General features: G+C 45.0%; 1 protein-coding gene across 5 annotated transcripts in view; it reads right to left on the bottom strand.

The window, feature by feature from the left end:
- Positions 1-1,350: 1,350 nt before the first annotated feature.
- LOC117005020 (kinesin-like protein KIF2A) overlaps positions 1,351-27,023 on the bottom strand; it is a 126,000-nt gene continuing 100,327 nt past the window's right edge. Inside the window, exons 16-21 of one of the 5 annotated variants that reach the window (XM_033076236.1) lie at positions 21,597-21,664; positions 18,322-18,435; positions 15,728-15,878; positions 14,507-14,608; positions 3,360-3,495; positions 1,351-2,487 (exon numbers count right to left, since the gene is read on the bottom strand). In XM_033076236.1, the coding sequence (XP_032932127.1) occupies positions 2,402-2,487; positions 3,360-3,495; positions 14,507-14,608; positions 15,728-15,878; positions 18,322-18,435; positions 21,597-21,664 (657 nt within the window). In that variant the 3' untranslated portion in view covers positions 1,351-2,401. Of the gene's footprint in view, positions 2,488-3,359; positions 3,496-14,506; positions 14,609-15,188; positions 15,296-15,727; positions 15,879-18,172; positions 18,192-18,321; positions 18,436-21,596; positions 21,665-27,023 lie in introns of those variants that run through there. The other 4 variants (XM_033076237.1, XM_033076238.2, XM_033076239.1 and 1 more) reach the window with 4 other exon arrangements.

Here is a 27,023-nt window from a genome sequence, read left to right as displayed (position 1 = left end):
GATTTTTAACCACAAAGCAACAAGAGCTTCCCATACCCTACCTTCTTATGGGAGATACAAATATTAAATCTACAAGAATTCCTGGCTCATTAAACTCTCTTTTCATTGCCTTCCCTTTATTTCCTTCCAGACCTGGCATAAACAAACAGGCTTGAATTACAAAAGTAATTTTAAAATAGTTCCAAGGGAAAGTCTGCTGATATGAAATCCTGGAAATGGGGAGAACTCCTAGAGAGGTCTACAGTTCTTCATTTGACAAGAAGTTCTTACACAAAAGGTTAATCTTTTCTGGATATTGACTTGCAAAAATGATTTGAGTTCCACCACCTAAAAAGTGTGGATATCTATGGTGCCATTTGTGAAAATTCAGGTGCTTATTGGATTTCTATTAGTACTAGGTAGAGGTATTGTGCAAATCCTCAAATTATGCAATTTCACCTCACTTTTCAGCTGCTGGCAATGTACAAAGGGAAAATTAGGCATTAGCTACTTGTGTTTTAAGTATCAGAGCTACTTAAACTATCTGCAAATTACAGTTAATGTATGTGTAATCTTGTCATGCATCAAAAGCCAAATTTTAACAATATGTGAAAGGTCAATATGTACAGTAATTTCATGACTATAAGGCGCACCCTTTTGATTTAAATTTTGGTCGGAACCCGGAAGTGAGCCTTATAGTCCAGTGCGCCTTATATATGGACAAAGTTGCGAAATTTGCCAACCCAGAAGTGCGAGTTGTGAGCCAAGCCGCGAGGGGGGGTGGCGCCACGGGAGTGCTGAGCCGCAAGGGGGGGGCGGGAGTGGGCAGCCCCGACCAGCAGGAGCCGCGCAGGAAGGGAGGGAGCGGGCAACCCCGGCCGGCAGGAACCGCGTGGGGTGGGCGGGACCGGGCAGCCCTGGCCAGCAGGAGCCGCGCGGGGAGGGAGGGAGTGGGCGGCCCCGGTTGGCAGCTGCCATGCAGGGTGGGTGGGAGAGGGCAGCCCCGAGCCGTGAGCAGTCCCGAGCTGCCCCGAGCCGCGCGCAACCCTGAACCACACCAAACCACCCCAAGCCGCGGGCAGCCCCGAGACACCCCAAACCGCTGCCGCCCCGAGTCGCACCTCGCCAGCCAGCACCGGGGGGAGTGGGAGTGCCGGGGCCCGTGCACGGGGAGGGCGCTTGGGACTGCATTTAAAGACTACACCAATCTGTGAAAAATGTTTGCAAATTGAGCGCCTGCCAGTAAACCCTGCCATTGTGTGATTCCGTTACTAATTCATTACTTTGTTGTGCGCAACGCGGATCCTTGCTGCAAAAAAGGTGCGCCTTATAGTCCGGTGCACCTTATATATGGACAAATTCGGAATTTTGCCGACTCCCAGAGGTGCGTCTTATAATCCAGTGCGCCTTATAGTTGTGAAATTACAGTATTTCTTTAGTTGGATCCCTGAATTTTGACAGTTAGACTATCCATATGCAGAGGTCAGATGGTACCTTTATTCTGACAGCATTCTCAAACCATACTACCCACTGTATATTCATCTGTATTACTCTAAGGTATAACTCTCCTCAGTACTTAAACATTACCCTTGGTTATACATCAACCAATGTATTTTTTATTTGTTTTTACTTTTTTGTGTGTTTTTTAATTACAAAGAAAACATTATAATTATATAACTATTCTTTATGCTATTCAAATAAAACTAAATTTCAGATTTTTTACAAGCAGGATGGAATGTCCAACTGTATGTTCACTCTAACAGCTCTTGCACTTCCTGTTTGAAGGATATGACATGCTGTGAAATGCACTAACCACCAAAAAAAAGTCTCAAAACACATTAAAAATATACACACTAAAAGCAATTTATATTGACAAATGTGAATGTTGTTTATTAAGGCTGTGCTTCAGAAAGAGGATGTTTAGGGTTAAATAGCCTTTATCAAGGCACAGAATGGGAAGAAGTAAGCACAGCTGTCAGTAGAAGATAAATTATGTAAAACCACTAGTGAGGTACACATGCAGCAAACAAAACTGCACAACTGGTCTTCATAACAAAACTCAACATAGTTAAAAGGAAATACTGTGACTTTTCAATTATCACAGTTCTACTTCATTATTAAAAACATAGCAAATATTTCCAAACATAAAATTTACAGTTTGAATAAATGAAATATTTTAAACAAAGTGCTTCACAGATCTGAACCTTGCATGGTTGTACTGTATGGTCTAGAAGCATTTTGTAGACAACATAGGAGCATTTCACACAAAACTGAAAATATAATTCAGATGAGTAATAAACAGGACAATTCTAACATTTTTACACTTGCAAGTAGTTGAGTTCTTCCAACCACTGGGTTTTGTAACAAATGTGTCCTACAGCAGTATGGGTTTGTAGATTCCTTTAGCAGCAGAGGCCTCCTTTCAAAGGGCATGTGGTCTTTTTGGGTTGATCTGTTTACTCGCCTGTTCCTCCTCTTGTAGAGTTGTCCGGAAAGATTTCACTTTATCTTTAATGGAAAAGAGATTGAGTACTAATATGCCTGTGCTCAACACATATCCTGAAACTAAGGTCTGATGCCCCACATACTGGCCCTAATGCAAAATAAAGAACACTTCACAAAAAATAGCTGAAGATACAAACTACAAGAGGATTGAGATAAGCTTAAAATTTAATACTTACCATACAAACAAGCAGGCCACATCTGATTTGCTTGATGTATTCTAACTTACACCAGATACTCAGACTGAGTAAAATGTAAGATTTATCTTATAAAGAGTTTTCTAACACAGATTAAAAAATCCAAAATAAACCAGTATAGCATGTCTGCTGGAATGCAGATACGTTAGAGAAACTAAAATGAAAAATTAATCTCCATGAGGTATGAAGCTGACATGCCAATTTTAAAAGACAAATGAAAGAGTCAATTTTGGTAACTAAAAATTATCTGCAGTTGGTTTTTCAACAAAGAGAGGCTGACAAAATTTTGACAGAAACGCTGCTAAGGAAAATAGGCTAAAAACCAAGCTACTCAGAACTCGACGTTACTCTTAAGTACAGACTGAAAAACAACAGCAGGTTTTCTTTTTCTTTTTCTTTCCTTTATTCTTTTGGAACAAAGAAAAGAAAATATCAACCCAAAGTTGCAGGATCAAGTTTACACTTCCTGGAGGTTAAGCAGATTCTTCCATTAAACTAGGATGGATTGAATATAGATGTGAACTTGTTCTTAAATAAATGTTCCTTTCTCAGAACATTACAGGACAGCATAAGGTGAAAAAAGACCCCAAAACATAACCGTACTTTTTTAATCTCCTCATTATTCCCGCAAGTGTCCATGGCATATGAAAATGCATACAAAAGTGATTAAAAGCAATCTACCTCTAAGTTCGGTCAGAATATCAATTTTTTGCTCTAGAATTGCTTCAAGTTGGGTAGCATAAGAATCCACATCATAGTCTACTTCTTCTGTCATCTCAAGAAGAGTTTTTTCATCTTCCAACCATCTAATAGATTCCTAGGTAAAAGTTAACAAAACCTCAGCTAAATACATTAACAAAGTTTCAATGCAAGTTTCAAGGCAATTAATGAGCTGAATTATTCCTTTTCTCAAGATGACCACTCTTTTACTGCCGAGTCACCTCACTATAATGTTTTAATCTTAAAAGGAGTCCTTATTCCTAATTTAGTAAAATTGTATGTTTTCTACATAGTTTCTTAACTCCAATGGTCATAACAACAACAGAGAAACCCCAGCTACCCCAGTTCTCTTCAAATTCAGAACATTAGATGGTTGCAAAACTAAGAAATTAAGAACTTTATTTCATGGTTATGTACCCTTAGATAGGTATCAAACTTTAAAGCCAGACTTCAATTTTAAGTATGGGTTGGTTACCACTGAAAATTATCATTATTGTGTCATTATTGCAGTCAAGGAGCCAAAATAATTCTGTCCATACTCAAAACTAGTTTTGAGAGAAACTGTATAAAAGGAGAGAACTCTCCAGACAGATAAGAGCACTGTAAAAGATGGTTAAAACAGATCTTAGGCATCTTTGCACTCTGAATATTGCAAATAAAAAATAAAAAAAAAAAAAAAATGTCTTGCAGCAAAGAAGAATGCAACCAGGCACTTAAAGGTTACAGAATCATGCAAAGCTGTGATTAGATGAACTGATCTCCCTGGAAATGCTTTGATTAAAAATAAAGCAGCTGACAGTTATATGCATGCTGAGCCTGAAATACTAAAATTAAGTTTTTCCTTCTGTGCTCACTAGTTCAAGTGATATTGAAATCATAGTCCAAACCCCATATATGTTTTGTTGGCTTTCAGGATAGATGAAGTTCTCACATTGGGATAGGATTCATGTCATCTAATGTAAACTTGTATATCCAAGAAACAAAGGAAGGTCAAGACTTCTAGAGTACAATTAATTCAGTTAATCTATTTTAGAGATTTTTGTTTAGGATAGGATGTTTTGTATCCCAAAATCAACAGCTTCCAGGAAAAAGCTGATAGAAGACAACTTCTGCATCTTACAGTTTGTAGATTTTATATTCCTGCAACCCATCTTCACCCATGGCATAAACTAACAAGTAATGCTGGAAATGAAAGTAGCTGAGACTCAGACACATTTTCTTCTAATGACTGCTGTGAGGAGCAGTGATCTCCAGCATAAGGCCAGATGGACACACTGAGGCAGTAACATCTTAACCTAATGCAATTTGTCTCTCCAGAAGTTGCAAGCATTAGGACACAACTGTGGCATATGGCATGACTTTCATACTTCTGCATGCTTTACTTCAGGGTTAATGTTTCAAAATAACTAAATATCTATATATATTTTAAAATGTGTGTTGTGGTTTAACGAAAGTCTGGTTTTCAGTTGGGGGGGGTGATTCCCTGTGGGGACCTGTTGGAGCCAATGAACTGGCTAGTTTTGAAGAGTCAATGAGCTGGCTAGGTTTGAAAGTTGACACCTGGTTACACCACTTAAAAGAGTTAAATGCGCATCTGTGGAAAAGCACATTTAAAAAACGAACAAAGCCCAGGAGAATCTCTCTTGTCTTCCAGACTTTGAGGAGATGGCTGGTTGACCCCACGCAGCCCCATATATCCAGGTCAGCTTGGTGCGCGATTCGCCTGGGACCATGCCGCCAGGACTGTCTTAGGCTGAAATTCATTTTGTAAGGCTTTGGTGAAAATATATATTTGATATATCAAGACTTTGGTTTTTTTTCCCTGGAACTCATGGAAATGCATTGGGGGGATGTAGCATTCTAACACAACTGTGAGCCCAGACACCAGTATTAAAGCAAGTAGATGTTGCTATGATCCAATGAGAAACTTGAACAGAGAGAGACGAGAAACCTTGCCCCAGGGATAGTAGCAGAAAACCTCTGTTCCCAGAGATGGATGAAGGGAACTTTTGTTTTATGCTAGAAAAACTCATCTTTAAAATAGCACCCCAATAATTTGACATGGCCCATGAAAGAAGCAGTGGGAGAGCTGCAAAAGCATGGGAGGGACTTTCAAACTGCAAACAGATTTTAATTTCCTGGGCAGTTGATTCGCTGTGACATTGAAGCCACAAGAGAACTATTTCTTGTGGAGAGGTCTCCATGACATGGCAAGAGAGACTCCCTAAGTGGAATGAAGAAAGACTATTGTAGAGGTGGTAAACTGACTGAAAGTCACAAGTTTTGTCTCTTTACATTGTCAGAGGGAAAGAAAAGAGGGTGTGTGGGAAGATGTGTTCTGAAGGTTTATTCCAATTTTCTTATACTTTTTCTTTAAATTCTGTTAATAAAGTTTTCTTTATACCCTTTAAAGTTTTGAGTCTGTTTTGCCCTCCTCCTCCTAATCCATATCTCACAGCAGGAAATGAGTAAATAATCCCTAGTGGCTGCACTAGAATTTGACCAACAGTAAACCCACTACATAATTGATGTGTTGGCCGGGAAACTCAAATTGGCCAACCCATAACTGCTAAAATGTGTTATTTAGCATCATGACTGTATTACATGAACAGACATCAATATTCCACTAAGTAACATACCTAAATTGAGATGTGTTGCATTGGTTAGGCACGACCTGGTTTTTGGCAGCAGGGGAGCCACAAAGATGGCTCCTGTGAGAAGCTGCTAGAAGCTTCCCACCATGTCCAACAGAGCTAATTGCTAATGGCAGTGAAGATGGACATGCTGCTGGCCAAAACTGGGTCAATTAGAGAGATTGGTAACGCCTCCGTGATGACATATTTAAGAAGAAAATCAAAACAAGGTCACAGGGTTTTGCTTCTAGTCAGAGAAGAGGAGGTGAAAACATGTGAGGGAAACAACATGGTGACACCAAGGTCAGTGGAGGAGGAGGAGGGCATGCTCCAGGCACTGGAGCTGAGATTTCTCTGCAGGCCATGGTGAACACCATGGTGAAGCAGGTGTGTCCCTGCAGACCATGGGTCCACGGGGAATGCAGTGATCCACTCGCAACCCTGGGGGGGTTGGAGGTGCCCATGCTGGAGCAGGTGCATGCTTGGAGGAGGTCATGATCCAGTGGAAGACCTGGTGTAGAGAGGGGGGACCCTACTTTCAGGCTGGAGCAACCTGTCCTTGGTGGACCACACCCTGTGGAAAGAGAGATCCATGTCGCAGCAGTTTTGGGAGGACTGTCTGCCCATGGGGGGAATTCACATTGCAGCAGGTGTGGTAGGACTGCTGCTCGTGAGAGTGGACCCATGCTAGACAAGTTCATGGAGAACTGTCTCCTGTGGGAGTGACCCCACGGTCTCACAGGGGAAGGACTCTCCCAGAGCAGCAGAAGGAAATTTTGGTGATGAGCTGACCAAAACCCCCATGCGCTGTCTCCCTGTGCTGTTGGTGGGAAGGAGGGAGGGACTGGGGGGGGAATGGTGTTTTAAGGGTTTATTTTCTTCTCATTATCCTCCTCTGATTCTGTTAGCAATAAAATTCATTTGACAACCCTAAGTTGAGCCTGGTTTGCCCTTTGTGCTGGGGTGACGTTATGGTGGCTTGTATCCCCAATCGTGTGTTCTGTTTAAGTGAAAGTTTGTTTAGTCTACTTATCAGTTGGCTCCCCTCCCCCATGTCTGTGCTTGGGAGGCTAGCTCTGCTGGCTCAGGCGGGCTGCTTGCTGCTTGCTGCTGCTGCTGCTGCTAGCTGCTTTTGCTTGCTTTGTTTGCTTTTGCTAGCTTTAGTTTGTTTTTGCTTATTAGTTAGGCAGTCCAATCTCTTTCTGTGGACTGTTCTTTGTTCTTTTCCCCCTTTCCTTTCTGTATACTTTCTGAACCTGTTTGGACCGGACTTGGATCACCGAGGAACACCGGGACCCTGCAACTGAGATCTGCAGCAGTCATCCCAGTGCCGGAGACTGACACTACCCACAGGAGAGATTTTCCTGAGTTTGTCACCCTCTCACACCGGTGAAAAAGTTTTTTTAGTCATCCGGGGTTGTTAATTTTCTTCTCTTGTGTTGGGAGTGTTTTGTTTAATAAATAAGCAGGTTTTTTCCACTTTTTTTTTCCTCTGAGGAAATTCTTCCTGAACCTGGTGGTGGGGGAGGAGTCTTGGGGGGTTGGTTTGTTTGTTTTTTTTAAATTTGCCCTAAACTAGGACAAATTTTTGGCGCCCAATTGTAGGGCAAGAGAAAGTGGAAAAAACTTCGTTCTAATAATGTTGTTTGAATTTATAATGTCTCTGGGGGTGGAGACCTGCATGTATTTTTGCTCCCTAGGGTTTTTTGAGGTCTTAATACCTCTATGGTCCTTGGGTTTTTTTTCTCATCCAGAAATAGCTCCGGTGTTTTCCCTAATACGCAGTTTCTGTAGCAGAGGGGCAATGATCAGAATATCCATCGGGCTGGGCTTAGTTGTAATGGCTTGTAGGAGGTTTATAAAGATGCTGGAGTCTGTTCCAGGAATGTATGGTTCATGGTTATGGTTATGTTCCCAGTTTGTTAGAGGAGAAGCAGGGGATGAGGCTTTTCAGCCTTTGTTTTCCTTCGTCTCCCCTGAATTTTTTACATCCCTATTAGAGTATGTTCAGTTTCCCCTGACTGCTAAAGAGACCATCTTTCTGCTGTTTAATCTAGTAACCTTTCTTTATACAGTCTGCAGCTTCTATAGGATAAGAGTTGAGATTTCTAGAGGGGCTGATGGGACTCCTGACTTAGGACTAGAGCCAAGCATGAGGAATCCTGAGTGGTGTGGGAAATGGGAGCATATAGGCCAAATCTTAAAGGAATTTTCTGACCCTATAGTCTGGGACTTTCCCCCTGAACAAATTCAGAACTCAGATGAGGTGGCAAAATACCTTAAAGAGAAATGCCATGATAACTCCAAGGAGGAAAAGATCATTGCAGTGAGCTGGTCCCTGGCATATGCTTATCGCACCCTGCTAGATACTGTAGGGCAGCAGACAGAGGAAAGGGGACAGGGAGATAAATCAGCCACTATCCCAGTCACTCAGGCTGCAGCCAACACCCCAGGCTCGAGGCCAGCAGCTAAACCAGACAGTAAGCCTCAACCAATGGCTGTTGCTACTAGCACAAGAAGTGGGAAATCCACAGACAAGACCAATCGACCAGTGGATGATGATGATGATGAGGATGCAGGAGAAGGACCCTCAGTGCCTCCTGACATAAAACCAGGAGTCAAAGTAACTGGTACAAGATCAGAGGCCAATATCGAGTCTTTTTCCCTAAAGGACCTCCGTGGTCTAAGAAAGGATGACACTCGACGACCTGATGAGTCTATAATTAGTTGGTTGGTCCGTCTTTGGGATGCTGCAGGTGAGGCTACAATTCTGGACGGCACTGAAGCGAGGCGTTTGGGATCCCTGTCACATGATCCTGTCATTGACCAAGGAATGATGAGGGGGACTAACCCTCACAGCCTCTGGGCATGGGTCCTGGACAGTGTAGCACAAAGATACCTGTGTGCAGACGATCTCTATATGCAGCAGACACAGTGGAAGACTATAGAACAAGGGATCCAATGCCTGAGAGAAATGGCAGTGGCAGAGATTATCTTCTCAGATGACATAACAACTAGGAATCCAGACTTGGTACCATGTACATCTGTGATGTGGCGAAAACTTGTGCGACTTGGGCCACATGAATACGCTTCTGCTTTGGCAATAATGAAGCGGGATGAGAGGGATGAGACCGTGCTCAATACGGCAAAGAAACTCCGAGCATATGCAGATGCTGTACATGGTCCAACAGATGCCAGAATCGCAGCTGTGGAAACACGTCTGCAGAAATTAGAAGACAAGATAGAGGAGAATCATAAGAGACTCAGGGATGAGATTAAGGAGGACCTTCTCCAAATCTCGGCTGCACCAATTAAAGGTCCTGGTATCCAACGCAGACGTTCCCCCGATGGGGAGAGAAGGTACACCCCACGGGCTGAGTTGTGGTTCTTCCTGCGTGATTGTGGAGAAAACATGAGGAGATGGGATGGAAAATCTACTGCTGCTCTGCCACAACAGGTGCGTGAATTGAAGGAAGACAAGACTCAAAGAGGAAATTCCACCAAAAGGAGAGCAGCTCCAGTTGCCCGTAGCCAAATTGCCAAGTATAATGATGATGATGACATGTCCGATCCCCTTGAAGGAACCTCCAAAACATGTGCCCAAGGGAAGAAGGATAAACAGGCTTAGAGGGGCTCTGCCTCTAGCCAGGGTGAGGCCAGGGAAAATCGTGTTTTCTGGACTGTGTGGATTTGTTGGCCTGGCACATCGGAACCACAAAAGTATAAAGCTTTGGTTGATACTGGTGCACAATGTACATTAGTCCCATCAAGATATGTGGGGGCAGAATCCGTCTCTATTGCTGGCGTGACAGGTGGATCACAGGACTTTACTTTGGTGGAAGCTGAAGTGAGTCTGACTGGAAAGGAATGGAAAAAACACCCTATTGTGCCTGGCCCAGAGGCCCCATGCATTTTAGGCATAGATTACCTCCGAAGGGGGTATTTTAAAGACCCAAAAGGATTCAGGTGGGCATTTGGGATAGCAGTTGTGGTGACAGAGGGCATCCAGCAATTGAACACCTTACCTGGACTGTCTGAGAACCCAACTACAGTAGGACTTGTGAAGGGAGAAGAGCAAAAGGTACCAATTGCCACTTCAACAGTGCATCGCCGACAATATAGAAGAACTCGAGATGCTGTAGTTCCCATCCATAAGATGATCCGAGAGCTGGAGAACCAAGGGGTGGTCAGCAAAACCCACTCACCTTTCAACAGCCCCATCTGACCTGTACGTAAATCTGAAGGGGAATGGAGATTAACAGAAGATTATCGTGCGTTGAATGAAGAGACTCCACCACTTAGTGTTGCTGTGCCGGACATGCTGGAACTGCAGTACGAGCTGGAATCCAAGGTAGCAAAGTGGTACGCCACTATTGATATCGCCAATGCATTTTTCTCCATTCCCCTGGCAGCAGAATGCAGGCCTCAGTTTGCCTTTACATGGAGGGGTGTGCAGTACACCTGGAACCGACTGCCCCAGGGGTGGAAGCACAGTCCTACCATCTGCCATGGACTGATCCAGGCTGCACTAGAAAAAGGTGAGGCTCCAGAACATCGACAATATATTGATGACATCATTGTGTGGGGGGACACAGCAGCAGAAGTGTTTGAGAAAGGAGAGAAAATCATCCGAATCCTCCTGGAAGCCGGCTTTGCCATCAAGAAGAGTAAAGTTAAGGAACCTGCTCGGGAGATCCAGTTCCTGGGAGTGAAGTGGCAAGATGGGCGGCGTCAGATTCCTACTGATGTCATCGACAAAATTACAGCTATGTCCCCACCAACCAACAAGAAGGAGATACAAGTTTTCCTAGGTGCTATAGGTTTTTGGAGGATGCACATTCCTGAGTACAGTCAGATTGGGTGCCCTCTTTACATGGTTACCCGCAAGAAGAATGATTTCCATTGGGGCCCTGAGCAGCAACAAGCTTTTGCCCAGATAAAGCAAGAAATTGCTCATGCCGTAGCCCTTGGTCCAGTCAGGACAGGACCAGATGTAAAGAATGTGCTCTACTCTGCAGCTGGGAGCCATGGTTTGTCCTAGAGCCTGTGGCAGAAGGCGCCTGATGAGACTCGAGGCCGACCTCTGGGATTCTGGAGTCGGAGCTACAGGGGGTCGGAAGGTAACTACACCCCAACAGAGAAGGAAATCTTGGCCGCCTATGAAAGAGTCCAAGTTGCCTCAGAAGTGATCGGCACAGAAGCACAACTCCTCCTGGCACCCTGACTACCAGTGCTGGAGTGGATGTTCAGAGGAAAGGTTCCTTCCACCCACCATTCCACCAGTGCTACATGGAGCAAGTGGATTGCCCTTATCACACAGCGCGCCCGGATTGGAAAACTGAATCGCCCTGGGATTTGGGAAGTAATTACAAATTGGTCCAAAGGTGAAAGTTTTGGTGTCACAGATGAGGAACAAGAACCAGTGACACAGGTTGAAGAAACTCCACCATACAACCAACTGCCGGCAGAGGAAACACGTTAAGCTTTATTCACCGACGGTTCCTGTCGCATCGTAGGGATGAATCGGAGGTGGAAAGCAGTTGTATGGAGCCCCACAAGAAGAGTTGCAGAGGCCACAGAAGGAGAGGGTGGATCAAGCCAATTTGATGAACTCAAAGTCATTCAGCTTGCCCTAGGCATTGCAGAAAGAGAGAAGTGGCCAAAGCTTTATCTGTACACTGATTCCTGGATGGTAGCCAATGCTTTGTGGGGATGGCTGGAGAGATGGAAAGAGGCGAACTGGCAGCGTAGAGGAAAACCAATTTGGGCTGCTGAAGAGTGGAAAGACATCGCTACCCGGTTAGAGAAACTACCTGTGAAGGTTCGCCATGTAGATGCCCATGTCCCCAGAAGTAGAGCTAATGAAGAGCAGTAAAACAATCAGAAGGTAGATCAGGTTGCAAAGATAGGGGTGTCGAAGATAGACCTCGATTGGGACCACAAGGGAGAATTGTTACTAGCACGATGGGCCCATGATGCCTCAGGCCACCAGGGTAGAGATGCCACCTATAAGTGGGCACGAGACCGAGGGGTGGATCTAACCATGGACAGTATCACTCAGGTTATCCATGACTGAGACGTGCTCTGCCATCAAACAGGCCAAGTGGGTGAAACCCCTCTGGTATTGGGGGCATTGGTCCAAGTACAAGTATGGGGAGGCCTGGCAAATTGACTATATCACACTGCCTCAAACCCACCAAGGCAAGCACTACGTACTGACCATGGTGGAAGCCACCACGGGATGGTTAGAAACCTATCCTGTGTCTCATGCTACAGCCCGTAACACCATCTTGGGCCTTGAGAAGCAGGTCCTTTGGAGGCATGGTATCCCTGAGAGGATTGAGTCAGACAATGGGACTCATTTCAAGAACAGTCTCATCAACACCTGGGCTAGGGAACATGGCATTGAGTGGGTGTACCACATCCCTTACCATGCACCAGTTGCAGGTAAAGTGGAGAGGTACAATGGATTGTTAAAAACCACTTTGAAAGCATTGGGTGGGGGTTCTTTTAAAAACTGGGAGCAGCATTTAGCAAAGGCCACCTGGTTAGTTAACACCCGAGGCTCCACCAACCGAGCAGGTTCTGCCCAGTCTGAGTCCATTCATATAATAGATGGAGATAAAGTCCCAGTGGTCCATGTCAGAGGTTTGTTAGGAAAGACAGTATGGATAAATTCTGCCTCGAGTACAGACAAACCCATTCATGGGATTGTCTTTGCTCAAGGACCAGGTTGTACATGGTGGATGATGCAGAGAGATGGAACAACACGGTGTGTACCTCAGGGAGATCTGATTGTGGGGTGAGACAAATATGATTGTTTGTTGAATGTTACTACCATTGTCTGTAAACTAGATCACACAGGCATGAGATGGAAGTATTTAATTGATGAAGTTTTACATGGTGTTTAGTAGTGGACTCAGGATATGGAGATAAGGGGTGGAATGTCCTGGGGTGACGTTATGGTGGCTTGTATCCCCAGTCGTGTGTTCTGTTTAAGTGAAAGTTTGTTTAGTCTACTTATCAGTTGGCTCCCCTCCCCCATGTCTGTGCTTGGGAGGCTAGCTCTGCTGGCTCAGGCGGGCTGCTTGCTGCTTGCTGCTGCTGCTGCTGCTAGCTGCTTTTGCTTGCTTTGTTTGCTTTTGCTAGCTTTAGTTTGTTTTTGCTTATTAGTTAGGCAGTCCAATCTCTTTCTGTGGACTGTTCTTTGTTCTTTTCCCCCTTTCCTTTCTGTATACTTTCTGAACCTGTTTGGACCGGACTTGGATCACCGAGGAACACCGGGACCCTGCAACTGAGATCTGCAGCAGTCATCCCAGTGCCGGAGACTGACACTACCCACAGGAGAGATTTTCCTGAGTTTGTCACCCTCTCACACCGGTGAAAAAGTTTTTTTAGTCATCTGGGGTTGTTAATTTTCTTCTCTTGTGTTGAGAGTGTTTTGTTTAATTAATAAGCAGGTTTTTTCCACTTTTTTTTTCCTCTGAGGAAATTCTTCCCGAACCTGGTGATGGGAGAGGAGTCTCGGGGGGTTGGTTTGTTTGTTTTTTTTTAAATTTGCCCTAAACTAGGACACCCTTGAAATATTTCTCCCTGTCCTTATCTCACTCATGAAGTGTTCATTAATTTTTTTCCCCTCTGCCCAGCTGTGGCAGGGGAGGGTGAGTGAGTGACTCTCATGGGTGCCTGGCATTGGGCCAGCGTCAAACCACGACGTGTGTATTCCCTATAGGTTTAATGTTTTGCTATTTTGTTGCAGCAGATGCTCCAAATGGACAGCCTGGCTAAAGATTCTAAGGTTATGAACAGAAACAATTCACATTTCCTTCTGAAAACTAGTAACTCATACATATTAGAATTTATTTTGTAAATATAAAAGGCTCTATGGTGCTGATCAGCATTACACTATGTGGTCAGTACTCCTTTCAAAGACCCTGACTAGTAGCAAATGAAAACCTTATGTATCTTCAAAAAGGAAGAAAACAGGCATTTAGAAATAGATTTGTTTCTTCTGGGTCTCAGTATCTCAGAGAAAGATGTCACAGAAGGATATTTAGAGAAAATGCTTGGACGGAGTATTGCTGTATTTTAGAGGGAGATGACCACATAGAAATGGTGCTGATAGGGAAATTACTATATAAACACATTACTATCAATTGCCAGCTTTGGCATTGGAATACTGGCATAGACTAGACAGTGAAATTTAAAATTTTGACACCAATCTGAGTAAGCTCCCTACAACTAGAAAAAACAGTCACTAATGCTGGAAAAGGACTAACACAAAAAATATAGTAAATAGTTGAAATAGTAAAAAGAAAATAGTAAATTTTCTTACAATAAAGATAGTCTGTTTAGGAAATCTCTGAAAGCAGCAGAATGATCAGATGATATCCTACATCTTCAAGAGGATGCACTTTCATTGGCAAAACCTGAATTCTTGTATTAGGATAAAACAAGGTAGGCTCCATCTTTTACCTGGAAGACAGCCCTGTGGTCTTCTACTACTTGCTCTTCCATTTCCACCATTTGTGACACAGCTTCATGGAAAGTAAACAACTGTGGAGAAACTTCCTCTTCCTAAAAACAATAGTTAAGCTTGTTAGACTCAAAAGAACTGTGGCTATAGGAAATATATTGAATATAATCACAGATCATGAAAAGAAATATGCAGAAAGCAGAACCTGTCGAAAACTTAATACTTTCTAAAAAGAAAATGTCCAGAAATGAGTGGACAGAGCAATAAATTTAAACTGTTCACAGAGTTAAATGTAATTAATATTCATAAAAAATTTCCAGCCACTAACCCTAATGGATACCGGAAAACAGAATATTCCCCATGACAAAAAAAAAACCAAAACAAACTCAAGTTAAAATAGTGGGAGGAGGAATTCATAAGGGAAGAATGTCCTGGAAGAAGAGACAGTTATTAAATGAGAAATACAGCAAACACCATATAGAGGTGTTTGAAAAGGCAGAGAGTCTGGAGGAAAATAATTTAGAGTAGTAAGGATTTTTCTTTGTACCTTTCATCAGCATTTTCACAAACCAACTTGAACATTTAAGGAACCAGGACTTGAGTTGATAATCAGTAGTAAGGGAAAAAAAAATGCCCTTTATAAGATGTCTCTCAATCCCAGCTCTCCACTCATGCAGCCCAAGGAGACATCCTGGGAACATGATGTGGTTTTCTCCCAAACATTGCTCTGGGGTTTCACTCCATGAAAATCAGGATGTTGGGAAGAGGAATGATGGGTAGCCAGATTTCTAAACACAGAGAAAGACAAACTCGCTCGAAACAGGGTTCCGTGCAGGAAACATAATGGTCAAAACCACAGGAGTGTTAAACAAAATGGATGCATTTCCCAGGCTACTTCTCACTACCTAATAAAAGATAAAGTTATACTGGAAAAATGCCCACTAAAAATGCGAGAGCCTAAAACAGACCCTGCCTAGATATTAAAAGCCCTAATCAGCAAGGAAGATACGGAAAAGTAAAACATTTTCCTCTCATCATTCAAGAAACCTTTTTTTTTTTGTGTATATGGGAATGAACATAATAGCATAAAGAGAAAAGGTGAAAAGGCATGCTGTATCTACTTAATGATATTGCTAACAGGCTATAAATACACATTACTCTGGATTTGTTTTGCCACTGTATTTATCATCTCTTTCCGTGCAATGCTGTAAACCACTCACATTTTGTTCACAAAGAAGTTTGAGATCATCTCTCTGAGGAGAGCTCCTCACATCCCACTGTGTCTCTAAGTCATCAATCTGATTGGGAGCATGGTGTTTAATAGGACAGATATCTCCTGCAGCACTAGGATCAACCATCAACTCCTTCACCCTACATTCAGAAAATATTAAAATTGCAAATTAGTAATTTCCTGTTCAAAAATGTCACAACCAAAAATAAAGCTTATTTATGCACAATTTGTTTCATTTAATAAGGATACTGATTTCAGCTTCACAAATTTAATGTACAGTAATTTCACGAATACAAGCCGCAGCAATTTGACAAAAATTTTGGTGGAAACCCGGAAGTGCGGCTAATAGTCGGGGGCGGCTAATATGTGAATAATTTTCTGACATTTACAACCCCAGACGTGCCAGCCAGGGTGCCGAGCCAAGCACCTGCCAGTAAAAGCCAGCATTTCGCAATTGTTACAGTGTTACTGTGTTGCCCTGGCTCCCTGCAGGCAGCACGGGGGGCGGGGAGAGAGGCGGGAGAGCTCTCTTCTTCCCTCCTCTGCCGCAGCCCAGGGGAGGACGGGTGGGGGGGCGCGCCGCCATTGCCACGGTTCGGGGAGAACGGGGGGGCCCTGCGCCGCCATTACCACGGCTCGGGGAGCCGACGGGGGCCCTGCGCCGCCATTGCCGCGGCCCGGGGAGGACGGGGGGGGGGGGGGCGTCGCCATTGCCACGGCTCCGAGAGCCGACGGGAGCGCCGCGCAGCCATTGCCGCGGCCCGGGGAGGGGGGGGGGAAGTGCGCGCTGCCATTGCCGCGGCCCGGGGAGCCGTCGGGAGCCCCGCGCAGCCATTGTTGCGGCTCGGGGAGGAGGCGGGGTGCTTTGTCCGCGCCCGCCGCCGGCGCCACGGGCGCAGGAAAGCTCCGTCCCCGCCCGCCACCGCTGCCGTAGGAGCGGGGGAAGCTCCGTCCCTGCCTGCCACCATGGGGCAGCGCCGGTGGCAGGGTCGACCCGGGGTGACCGAGCCCAGTGGCAGCGGCGGCCGGCCCCGAGCGGCAGCACCGGGCTGGGCCACCTGGTCCCGTCAGCAGCCCCTAGCGGGTCGAGCCTGCACAGCCTTAACTCAGCCAGTAAACCCCGCCCTCCCGCGGTTCTGTTACTAATTGCACGCGGGTCCTCGCTGCGAACAACAGAGCGGTTTATATTCGGGTGCGGCTTATTTATGGACAAAAACCGAAATATTTGCCAACACCCAGAGATGCGGCTTATACTCAGTGCGGTTTGTATTCGTGAATTTACTGTACTTTCAGTGACAAAAATATGTTAGTTCAAGTCCTAAAAAGCACAGACTTTCAACTACAGGAAATTCACGAATACAAGCGCCCCCCCCCCCTCCTCCCCTGGACTGCGGCAGAGGAGGGAAGAAGAGAGTTCTCTCGCCTCTCTCCCCGCCCCCTGTGTTGCCTGCAGGGAGCCAGGGCAACACGGTAACACTGTAACAATTGCGAAATGCTGGCTTTTACTGGCAGGTGCTTGGCTCGGCGCCCTGGCTGGCACGTCTGGGGTTGTAAATGTCAGAAAATTATTCACATATTAGCCGCCCCCGACTATTAGCCGCACTTCCGGGTTTCCACCAAAATTTTTGTCAAATTGTTGCGGCTTGTATTCGTGAAATTACTGTACTTGCAGGTGGATTGCAGTCCATCTTCTCTCAAGAGGCATTTTTTGATTGAAATCTTAGTACTCATTAACTGTTAAGAGGGCAAAAATGTCCAGACCCTCAATAGTAACTCCTCAATAAGGAATAATATTTGAAAGAAAAGTTCATTCAGCATCCTAAACTTGACCATCTTTTTTTTTCTGTGCACACAATTGTACTTTAAAAAATTAGTCAGTCAGTACTCTGCTAGATGTTATAAGCAAAGTCACCAAGAATTCTGAGAAAATAATAATTTGTAGCCAACTATCTCAGAGAATGAATAGATCCTTCAATTAAAATAATTTAAAGGTAAAAATATCTTATTAAAATGTAAGGTTCTTCCATCATGAAAATAGTTTAAAATATTGATAATGATTCTATTTTTAAAAAAAGCCCATTTAAAAGAAAGCTTATGAAACAGAGACATCAAACTCTGCAAGTATAGTAAGTTTTAGAACAAATTCTTAATTTTTAAGGGGAATTTCTTTCTGAAGTAGCACATATTTGCTACAATGGAAACTAAATTTCATTCATCTTTGGAATGATTAAAAGTTTTATAAATATATAGATATTAAAATTGTTTTCTTTTAAAATTAGTTATATTTAAATTACCCTAAACACAGACTTGTCAGATTTGGTCCATTAAATGTATGAAGGTGACATCGCTTTTTTTTTTTTTTATGTGAAGGAAACTAGCAATCCTGGATACAGAGTGTGGTTGTTGTGAACAAAATAATGGGAAGATGATTGCCGATCATGCAGAACCATCACCTGACAAACAAAATAAAAACAAAGTATATGTGACTCAAGGCAAGGAGACTAATGAAAAGTTTGTCTGTAAAATTACATTGCCAAAAAGAAAAGTCAAAAATAAACATTCCATATATACAATGAAGTAGACCTGGTGATTGAAGGAGAAACGTCATCATTCTCATAGGAAGGAGAGAGATCAGAGCGACTGCCACTACCCTGTGAGAAGGGAATGTCTGAAGGACTAATTCCAAATTCCTTTACTCTGCAGTAGCAAAATACAGCAGCAAATTAAAAGAAAAGGATCTCACAAACACAGTTAAAATAACTGCTTAGTATTCTTTAATAGTTTAGCAGTAAAATTATTTTTATATTAAAAAAGAAAACTGTTGACATATTTAAATCTTCGGCAAATAGTTACAGATCACTAACAAAATTGAACAATATCAGTGCTGGTAATTTGCAGGAGAGTATAATAGCAGTGCTTTCAGAAGAGTAATTTCAGATTTCAGTTTGTGCAGTTAATAAAATTTTCTCTCAGTATTTCATTGAACTGATCCTTTTAACATATCAAACCACTATAGTGCCTTAAATTCTATACTGCCCCATCTTACACTGCGCAGACACTGGTGTTCAGCACCTAAAAACTACTTGTACTATGAGAATTATATATTGGTAGAAAAAATTAAAATACTGCACAAAATATATTAAGCAATTTTACAGTGATAGACATAAAAAAATTAACTCTACCCCAGCCAAAACCAGCACAATCCAGTAACAACATATGAATTTAACAGTAAGGAGAAGAAACAGTTTCTGCACACCAATTTAGCATACTAGGAATAGGTATTTTTTTTTCAGTGTCCATTTATGAAGTCACTTCAGCAATACATATTCTATAAGGGATGGAAAGATCTAAATAGTTTAGATTAATGTGACACATCCTTCATTATGTTACTGTAAGCAGGGGACTAGATTCCCCCTTCTCACCAGGAAGAAATTAAAAAGAGTGGTTCAAGTCAGGTAGATTTGCTACTATCTTGATCTAAACAGAAAGACATTTGGATACCGAGAGGAATGGATCATAAGTTACCCCAGCAGTCCTTTGTGCCCGATTAGCGACTGGTTGCAGGGAGGGGGCAAGGGAAGCAAAGCAGAAGAGGATGTGGTTCTGCCCTATCTTTCAATAGGGCAAGCAGACCACTAGGTGGTAGCTTCTTCTGGCAAAACCAGGCTTTCTGATGGCCCAGAAACTTGTTTGCCTCCCTTGTTCTTTGCAGGAAAGTGGTGGGTGAGTTTCTGGGGTGCAGGGTCTGATTGCAGGCATATTTATGACCCCCATCTCCCCAAATATTAATCATAGAACTGCAGTTGTATAAGGCTCTTTTCACACTGACTGAAGAGACACTTTCAGAGAGCAGTACAGGTCTGAGAGATGATGCATCAGATTCTGAAAGCACTAACTTCTCCACTGATTACAGTAATTTCACGAATACAAGCCGCACCAATTTGACCAAAATTTTGGTGGAAACCCGGGAGTGCGGCTAATATTCTGGGGCGGCTAATCTATTAACAAAATTCTAAAAGCTGCCAACACGGAAGTGAGAGCCCGCGGCAGCCCCAAGCCAAGCTGGAGCCCGGCCGGCCCCGGCAGAGGTGGGAAAGCCTGGCAGAGGCGGGGCCAGCAGTGTCGGGGGCGGGCGGCAGAGCCTGAGCCAGCAGGGCGGGGGAGCCCGGGAGAACTGGGGCTAGCAGTGCAGGGGAGCATGGCAGAAGCAGGAAGGCCGGCGGGTGGGGCTGCCTGGCAGCGGGGGAAGCCCAGCATAATCGGGGCCAGCAGCGTGGGGGAGCCCGGCGGTGCGGGGGCCTGCAGTGCCGGCCAGGGCGAGGAAACGCGGCGGCGGTGCAGACGGGAGGGGGCGGCCGGCGAGCGTGGTGGCGGCGGCGGCAGCCCTGCCGGCGGGGCGAGCGAAAGCGGCGCTCGCGAAAGCGCCGCCGCGAGCCGCGAACCGCGAGCCGCGAGCCGCGAGCCGCGAGCCGCGAACCGCGAGCCGCGAGCCGCGAAAGCGCCGCCGCGAGCCGCGAACCGCGAGCCGCGAAAGCGCCGCCGCGAGCCGCGAACCGCGAAAGCGCCGCCGCGAGCCGCGAACCGCGAGCCGCGAAAGCGCCGCCGCGAGCCGCGAAAGCGCCGCCGCGAGCCGCGAAAGCGCCGCCGCGAGCCGCGAACCGCGAAAGCGCCGCCGCGAGCCGCGAGCCGCAAACCGCGAGCCGCGAGCCGCGAGCCGCGAGCCGCGAGCCGCGAACCGCGAGCCGCGAACCGCGAGCCGCGAAAGCGCCGCGGGGCGGGCGCGGCGCGGGGCGGGCGCGGCGCTCGCGAGGCGCGGCGCGGGGCGAGCGAAAGCGGCAGCGGGGCGAGCGAAAGCGGCAGCGGGGCGGACGGCGAGCCCGGCGGCGGCAGCCCTGCCAGCCGGGCGAGCGAACGCGGCAGCGGGGCGGTGCTGACGGGAGAGGGGGGCCAGCGAGCCCGGCGGCGGCGGCGGCACCAGCACCACCCGGCCAGCCCCGCCGAGCCGTGGCGCTGAGCTGGGCCACCCGGCCCCGTCGGCAACCATGAGCGGGCCGAGCCTGCCTGGCCCCGCCCCGAGCCAGTAAAGCCCGCTATGCCGCGATCCTCTTACTAATTGGCCAATTTGTGAAAGCTGCGCACGGATTCTCGCGACGAACGAAAGTGCGGCTAATATTCGGGGTGCGGCTTATCTATTGACAAAGACAGCAACATTGTCGAGGCACCGGGGGTGCGGCTTATAATCCGTGCGGCTTGTATTCGTGAAACTACTGTATGTCACTGTTGGATTAGCTGACTGTATTTAGGGGTCTCAGATATTTCTCTGAAGTTGGGAAATATAAAGTTTAGTCCACAGCAACTGCCGAAATTTCACAAGAATAAACTAGTTGAGAGAGATCTATATACAATATGATATATATATAAAAGAAACATGCTGGTAACTGAATGCAATTCCACCAAGGGGATGAAAAATCACATTGCAGAAAGGTATGTCAGCAAACACCCCAGGGAATCGTCATTAAAACTGCCTACCCCTAATGCAAGATGTGATACCTTCAGAGCAGGGACAAAACTAAGAGAGGCATCTCCCAGATTCCTTGCAATCCCTGTTATATCCATTTCTGGATAATGACTTAAATGTAGTTTGTATTGATTGTCATGTAATGGTTGTAATAAGTTACAAATTTAATTAAATGCGAGTCTGAATCAGAAATCAGTATTTTGGGTTGAATCTAATTAAGAAATGCAAGTACACTAAAATTATTCAAGTAGTTAAAACAATTATACATCATGGAACAACAATATTCCAAATATCAGTGATCAACAGCCAATATATCTATAAACAAAAACATTTTCCATACCTATTTGCATATCTCAATGTATTTAGAGTGTTTTCACATGATGCTATCCCTGGAGAAATTGTAGCGATCTGGAGAAAAAAAGCCATTCATTAATAAATCACTTTGTACTGATGAAATGGTAGATGAATTTAAATTATTTTTTAATCTCAAATTTGATTTGAGATGTTCTACATAAACTGTCTACTATGTATAGTTGTCCTAATGTTGAAAATGATACAAGGTTTAACATTTTTTTGTAACTTTAGTCAGGCTTGTTCGCCTTTGCCCCGGGGTAAGGGAATTGAAGTTTCTTTTCAAATGACTGTTTCATCACTTCATGCATGATTAGTTTAACATCTCAAGTGACTGGGAGTAGCACAGAAGATACACAAAAGATAACAACCATTAACGACCATTACGACCATTAACGACCATAAACTCCAAACATCATCCCTAGCATGGTCAGAGACACCTGGTCCAGAAAAGACTGATAAGAGAACCAAGGAATGAGGACCAAATTAGCATCGGAGGCAAATAAATCTGTAAGTGATAAGAAACCAAATACCAAGAAATGTGTAACTTGGGTCCAATGAACATCAAACCAATGAATTTCTCTGGGTTTTGACTGTATAAGTATGTGAAAAATCTAGCAAAGAGTAATGTGTCATGGAATGATTTTCTCTGTACACCCGGGCAATGTGTGGATGAAATGATTTCTGTTGCACATCCTGTCCAGAACAACATCCTGGTCAGAATAAAGTAATGCCTTGATTCTCTAACACTAAAAATGCAGGAGAGTTAGTTTTTGTTTCTCCCATAGTTTCAGTCATACTAATACAATGGCCTCTCAAAAAGAGACATGTCAAGTCAAAGCTTCAATTTATTTTTTCAACCATACCTGAAATATTGTTAATAAAAAAAATTAAATTTCCCCCATCTTACGGTCTTCCTAAATAAGATGTAAAACCCTAATTATAAAAAATAAGACTCCTCAGGGAGGGAAATATGTAACTCAGTAGAAAGTAAGTCTAATGTATCCTGCAAACAATTACCAGATTATTCTATAGCTATAGTTATATCCATATTGTTATAAATTTACTCACCAAAATCGGGTAGGTTAATCAATAAGGCAATTTATTAGTTCGTTGATAAGGAACAGGCAAGCCAATGCTGGGGACACGGGGAGTCTGTGCTCTGTCAACACGTCAACCTTACTCCTGGTCACTGCCCCTTTTATAGGCAGTTTCTTGGTGGGCTATTACATGCCCACCGTGCTGGGGTACAAGTCCGAGCAAGCCCGAACATGTTGGCTAGGGCCTAAACAGCAGTGGCTACAAGCCCCCACCAGGTCTGGACAAGGCTTGAACATGTTCTCAGGTTACACTCCTAGCAAGCAGGTACCAGCAGTGACAAGCCTGCTCATGTCCAAACAAGTTCATATCTACTTTATACATAAAAGTGGATACAATTCATGATTATAGTGAAAAGAAATAATAAAACAAAAATTAACAATTTACAACTAAGTTATTTAAACAAATATAATGAAATCATTAGATTTTCCTGTGTCTCATGTCCATGCTTTACTTTGGAATCAATATTCTTGTTTATATTGATCCCATAGTGTATTTTCATAATGACACAAATCACTAGGTAACATCTCACAATATCTAATATTTGTAGTCTGTTCAAGCAAATTGTATACTTATTTGAGAAACCTGTTTTGGCCAGTCTACAACTACTTAATAATACTAAAGATAAACATGTTTATTTCCCTAAGTAAGATTTTTTTTTTTCTGAACTGAATATTATCTGTAAATAATACTTAAGAGCTCACTTATTATGAAACCTAAGTGGTATGCAACAAAAGGTTAACCACAAGTAATATTGTAACAAGATGTGCAGGTAAAGCATGCAAGATAACAAAGCCAGTGAAATAACAAGCGTCATCAAAAGCAAGAGAGCAAGCTTTAATGGAACTTGCAAACTGCAAAATTAGCTAAAAACAAGTTAGACTGAAAAACAAGAAGCACCAGGCATGCACTGAAGATAGAGGTAAAAAAATCAAATGTGAGGAAGATTACAGAAGTCTTCATCAAAAGACCACCAGAAGACTACCACCGCAGAAGGAACTGATGCATGTGTGAAAGCAACAAACTGTTGTAAAACCATGACAGTTTTATGCAAATATGAGCATGCTAATGATATGTTGCAATTGTGATGTTGCATGGAAGGATTTTAAAATGTAACTGAAGGCTAAAGAAGATTGAGTGAGTTTTGTGGCAGAGAGATCTCCCTCACTCCCAGCACTGAATAAACAAATACAGTAATTTCACGACTATAAGGCGCATCCTTTTGACTAAAATTTTCCCCGGAACCCGGAAGTGCGCCTTATAGTCCGGTGTGCCTTATCTGATGGACAAAGTTAAAAAAATTTGCCTACCCGGAAGTGAGAGCTGCGAGCCATGGGGGGAACCGGCAGGGCCATGGTTGCCAGGTGGAGGCGGGGCGGAGCAGCGGCGGGCACGCCCCGGCCCTGTGGAGGCGGAGTCGCCCCTCCAGAGGCATGCCCTGGCCCCGTGGAGGCGGAACCGCCCCTACACAGGCACGCCCGACCCCGTGCAGGCGGGATGGCCCCTCTAGAGGCACCCCTCAGCCCCGTGCAGGTGGGACGGCCCCTACACAGGCACCCTCCGGCCCCGTGCAGGCGGGACGGCCCCTCTAGAGGCACCCCTCGGCCCTGTGCAGGCAGCACGGCCCCTACAGAGGCACGCCCGGTCCCCGTGCAGGCGGGACGGCCCCTACACAGGCACCCTCCGGCCCCGTGCAGGCGGGACGGCCCCTACACAGGCACCCCCCAGCCCCATGCAGGCGGAGCCACCCCTACACAGGTACGCCCTGGCCCCGTGGAGGCGGAGCCGCCCCTCCAGAGGCATGCCCGAGCCCCATGGAGGTGGAGCCACCCCTCCAGAGGCACACCTGGCCCCGTGGAGGCGGCACGGAGGGGCGGCGGCCATAGCCCGGCCCCGGAGAGGCAGCACGGAGGGGTGGCGGCCATGCCCCGGCCCCGCCAGATACAGGCGGGCCTGGGGGCCCGCGGCACTGCCCCTGCCAGGTACAGGCGGGCCCCGGGGCCAATGGCTGCCGGCTTGAGGTGGACCCTCAGCCAGCAACTGTGCGGAGGGAGCTGGGGGCGGAGCCTCACTGCTAAAAAAAGTGCGCCCTATAATCCGGTGCGCCTTATCTGATCTACAAAGTTGCGAATTTTGCCGACTCCTGGAGGGTGCGCCTTATAGTCCGGTCTGCCTTATGGTCGTGAAATTACTGTACCTGCTCTGTAACCATCGGACTGCAGTTTTATTTTCTTGCCCAGTTTTGGGCTTCAATTATCAAACATCTGGAATCTAAAAGTCTTTCCTTTTCCATTTTAAAATACCCTAAAGATCTCACCCTCTTTTCAGCATTCAACAAAAATAATTTGATCAGGCAACAGTGGCATCATTATTTGCACTACCTTCTCTCAGTAGACCAATTTTCTCATCTGTGCTCCTTTCAGGAGAGCCATAAAGGCTCTACCTAGGACAAATACCTCTATGATCCTACACACTAAATTTTTTTTTTGGGAGCACAGAATCAGGAGACTCAAACTGATTAGTATTAGATAATCCTGGTGATGGGGATTCAGTTTCTTAAGATAATTTTTTTCCCATTTGTTGTAAAGGAAATGAAAATGAACCTTATTAAGAGACAAAAGGTGTAGCCAGGGCCTTGGCATACTGTTGGAATGGTTCTGGGGGAACAGGGCAAGGGATGTGTTAGCAGGGTGTGGTGCAGTCTTTGCCCGGCGTGTAGGGCAGACGGTTGGGGGTTTTGGTGCTAGACTTCTGCCCAAGGGACTTGCTGCTGCTGCTGAGCCTCCCTTGCTATGTCTCCTTGCCCTTGGTAAGCCACAAGAGCGGCCGTTTGACTGGGACTTTTCGGCACCCGCCCTTGCTGGGAGAGACCCTCACCATCTGAATGGGTGCCTCATGGTAAAACTGGGCCCCCACCTCCTCCCTCTCTCCGGAGGGACCACCTCCCGGCTGCTTACTGCAGCCTCGGTTGCTGCTGCCATTGCCAGGACACTGTACAGGACACATGTGAGCCAGGGGAAAACCAAAACACTCCCCACTCTCCACCTTCTCTTTCTCCCCGGGGCTGCCATTACCCCTGGGAGGCTCAGAGCTTGTGTCATCTGCCCTCTGAAGCTGCCTGAGTGAACAGTGTCTGCTGGAGCCGCAGGACAGTCACTGCAGCCTCTCTGCCTTAACACAAGCCACCAGCGCCCCTTGCCAGTTGTGGTAGTAACTACACCAAAGGGGAAATTGCTTGACGGGCAGAAAAAAGGCTGTTATTGGGGGCTTTTTTCTGTTTTGTTGTTGTTACTGTTGTCATTGTTGATTGTCTACCTTGTTTTATATATATATATTCTAGTAAAGAACTGTCATTCCTTTTCCCACATCTTTGCTGAAAGCCCAATAATTTCAAAGTTATAATAATTTGGAGGGAAGGAGGTCAAATTTTTCCATTCCAGGAAGGTTACTGCCTTCCTTGGCAGACATCTGTCTTAAACCAGAACACCCGCTCTTTTCATTCATACTGCTGCTGACATTACTGTACAAAAGTCATCCTGAGAAGAATGTCTCCTACTGGGAGGAAAGGAAAAATATGTGGTGGGAACGGGTTAGAAAGTCTAAAGACCCTGCTACCACATAGACTTAAGTTTAAACCTCTAATACTGTTATGTATCAGTTGCTAATGAAAACATGTAGATTTAAAAATATCATGATTCCATGTTTTTCTATAAAGCATTCTGAGTGCTAATTAACAAATGCCTAAAAGTTCCTAAAATCCTTCCAAAGTTATTTAACATGAAAGATGCATGCATCTCTTCCATCAGTTTAATGTTCAGAGTACATGATACATGGGAAATGTCATAATGTCAGAGGACTGTTCTAACTTTTTGAAGAGTATAAGGTACAGCTACTATAGGGAAGTGTCACTGTAGCTGCTGTCAGACATAATGAGACCCCCTTCAGGGCACAAGAACCCATGAATAAGACTAAGTCTGTTGCACAGAAATGTGCACTACATCATATATCCTCATGCCTCAACAAGTCCAGTCCCGGCAGGACAGGAGGACTACAATCTCTCCATCCCTTGTTTCCTCATTTGTAATTCCAAATGAGGATGGAAAAAGCAGCATTATTTATGGACAGGAAGATCTTTAAGACATGCAATTATCCTTCTTCCTATTTTGAATGTTTCTGCATTGTTTATAAACCATCACAGTGGGATCAATGGTCATTTTGGGACACTGAAGTGACCAAGTTCCTACTTTTTTACCCTGAAGAGATGAGGGGTCTAGCACTCCATCTATGGCTGAAGCATGCCAAGAACGCAGTATGTAGA

This window comes from Catharus ustulatus, chromosome W (genome assembly GCF_009819885.2).
Source record: "Catharus ustulatus isolate bCatUst1 chromosome W, bCatUst1.pri.v2, whole genome shotgun sequence".
Lineage (NCBI taxonomy): Eukaryota > Metazoa > Chordata > Aves > Passeriformes > Turdidae > Catharus > Catharus ustulatus.
The sequence above is the reverse complement of the archived record's forward strand: the minus strand, read 5'-3'. Positions and strand labels throughout refer to the sequence as shown.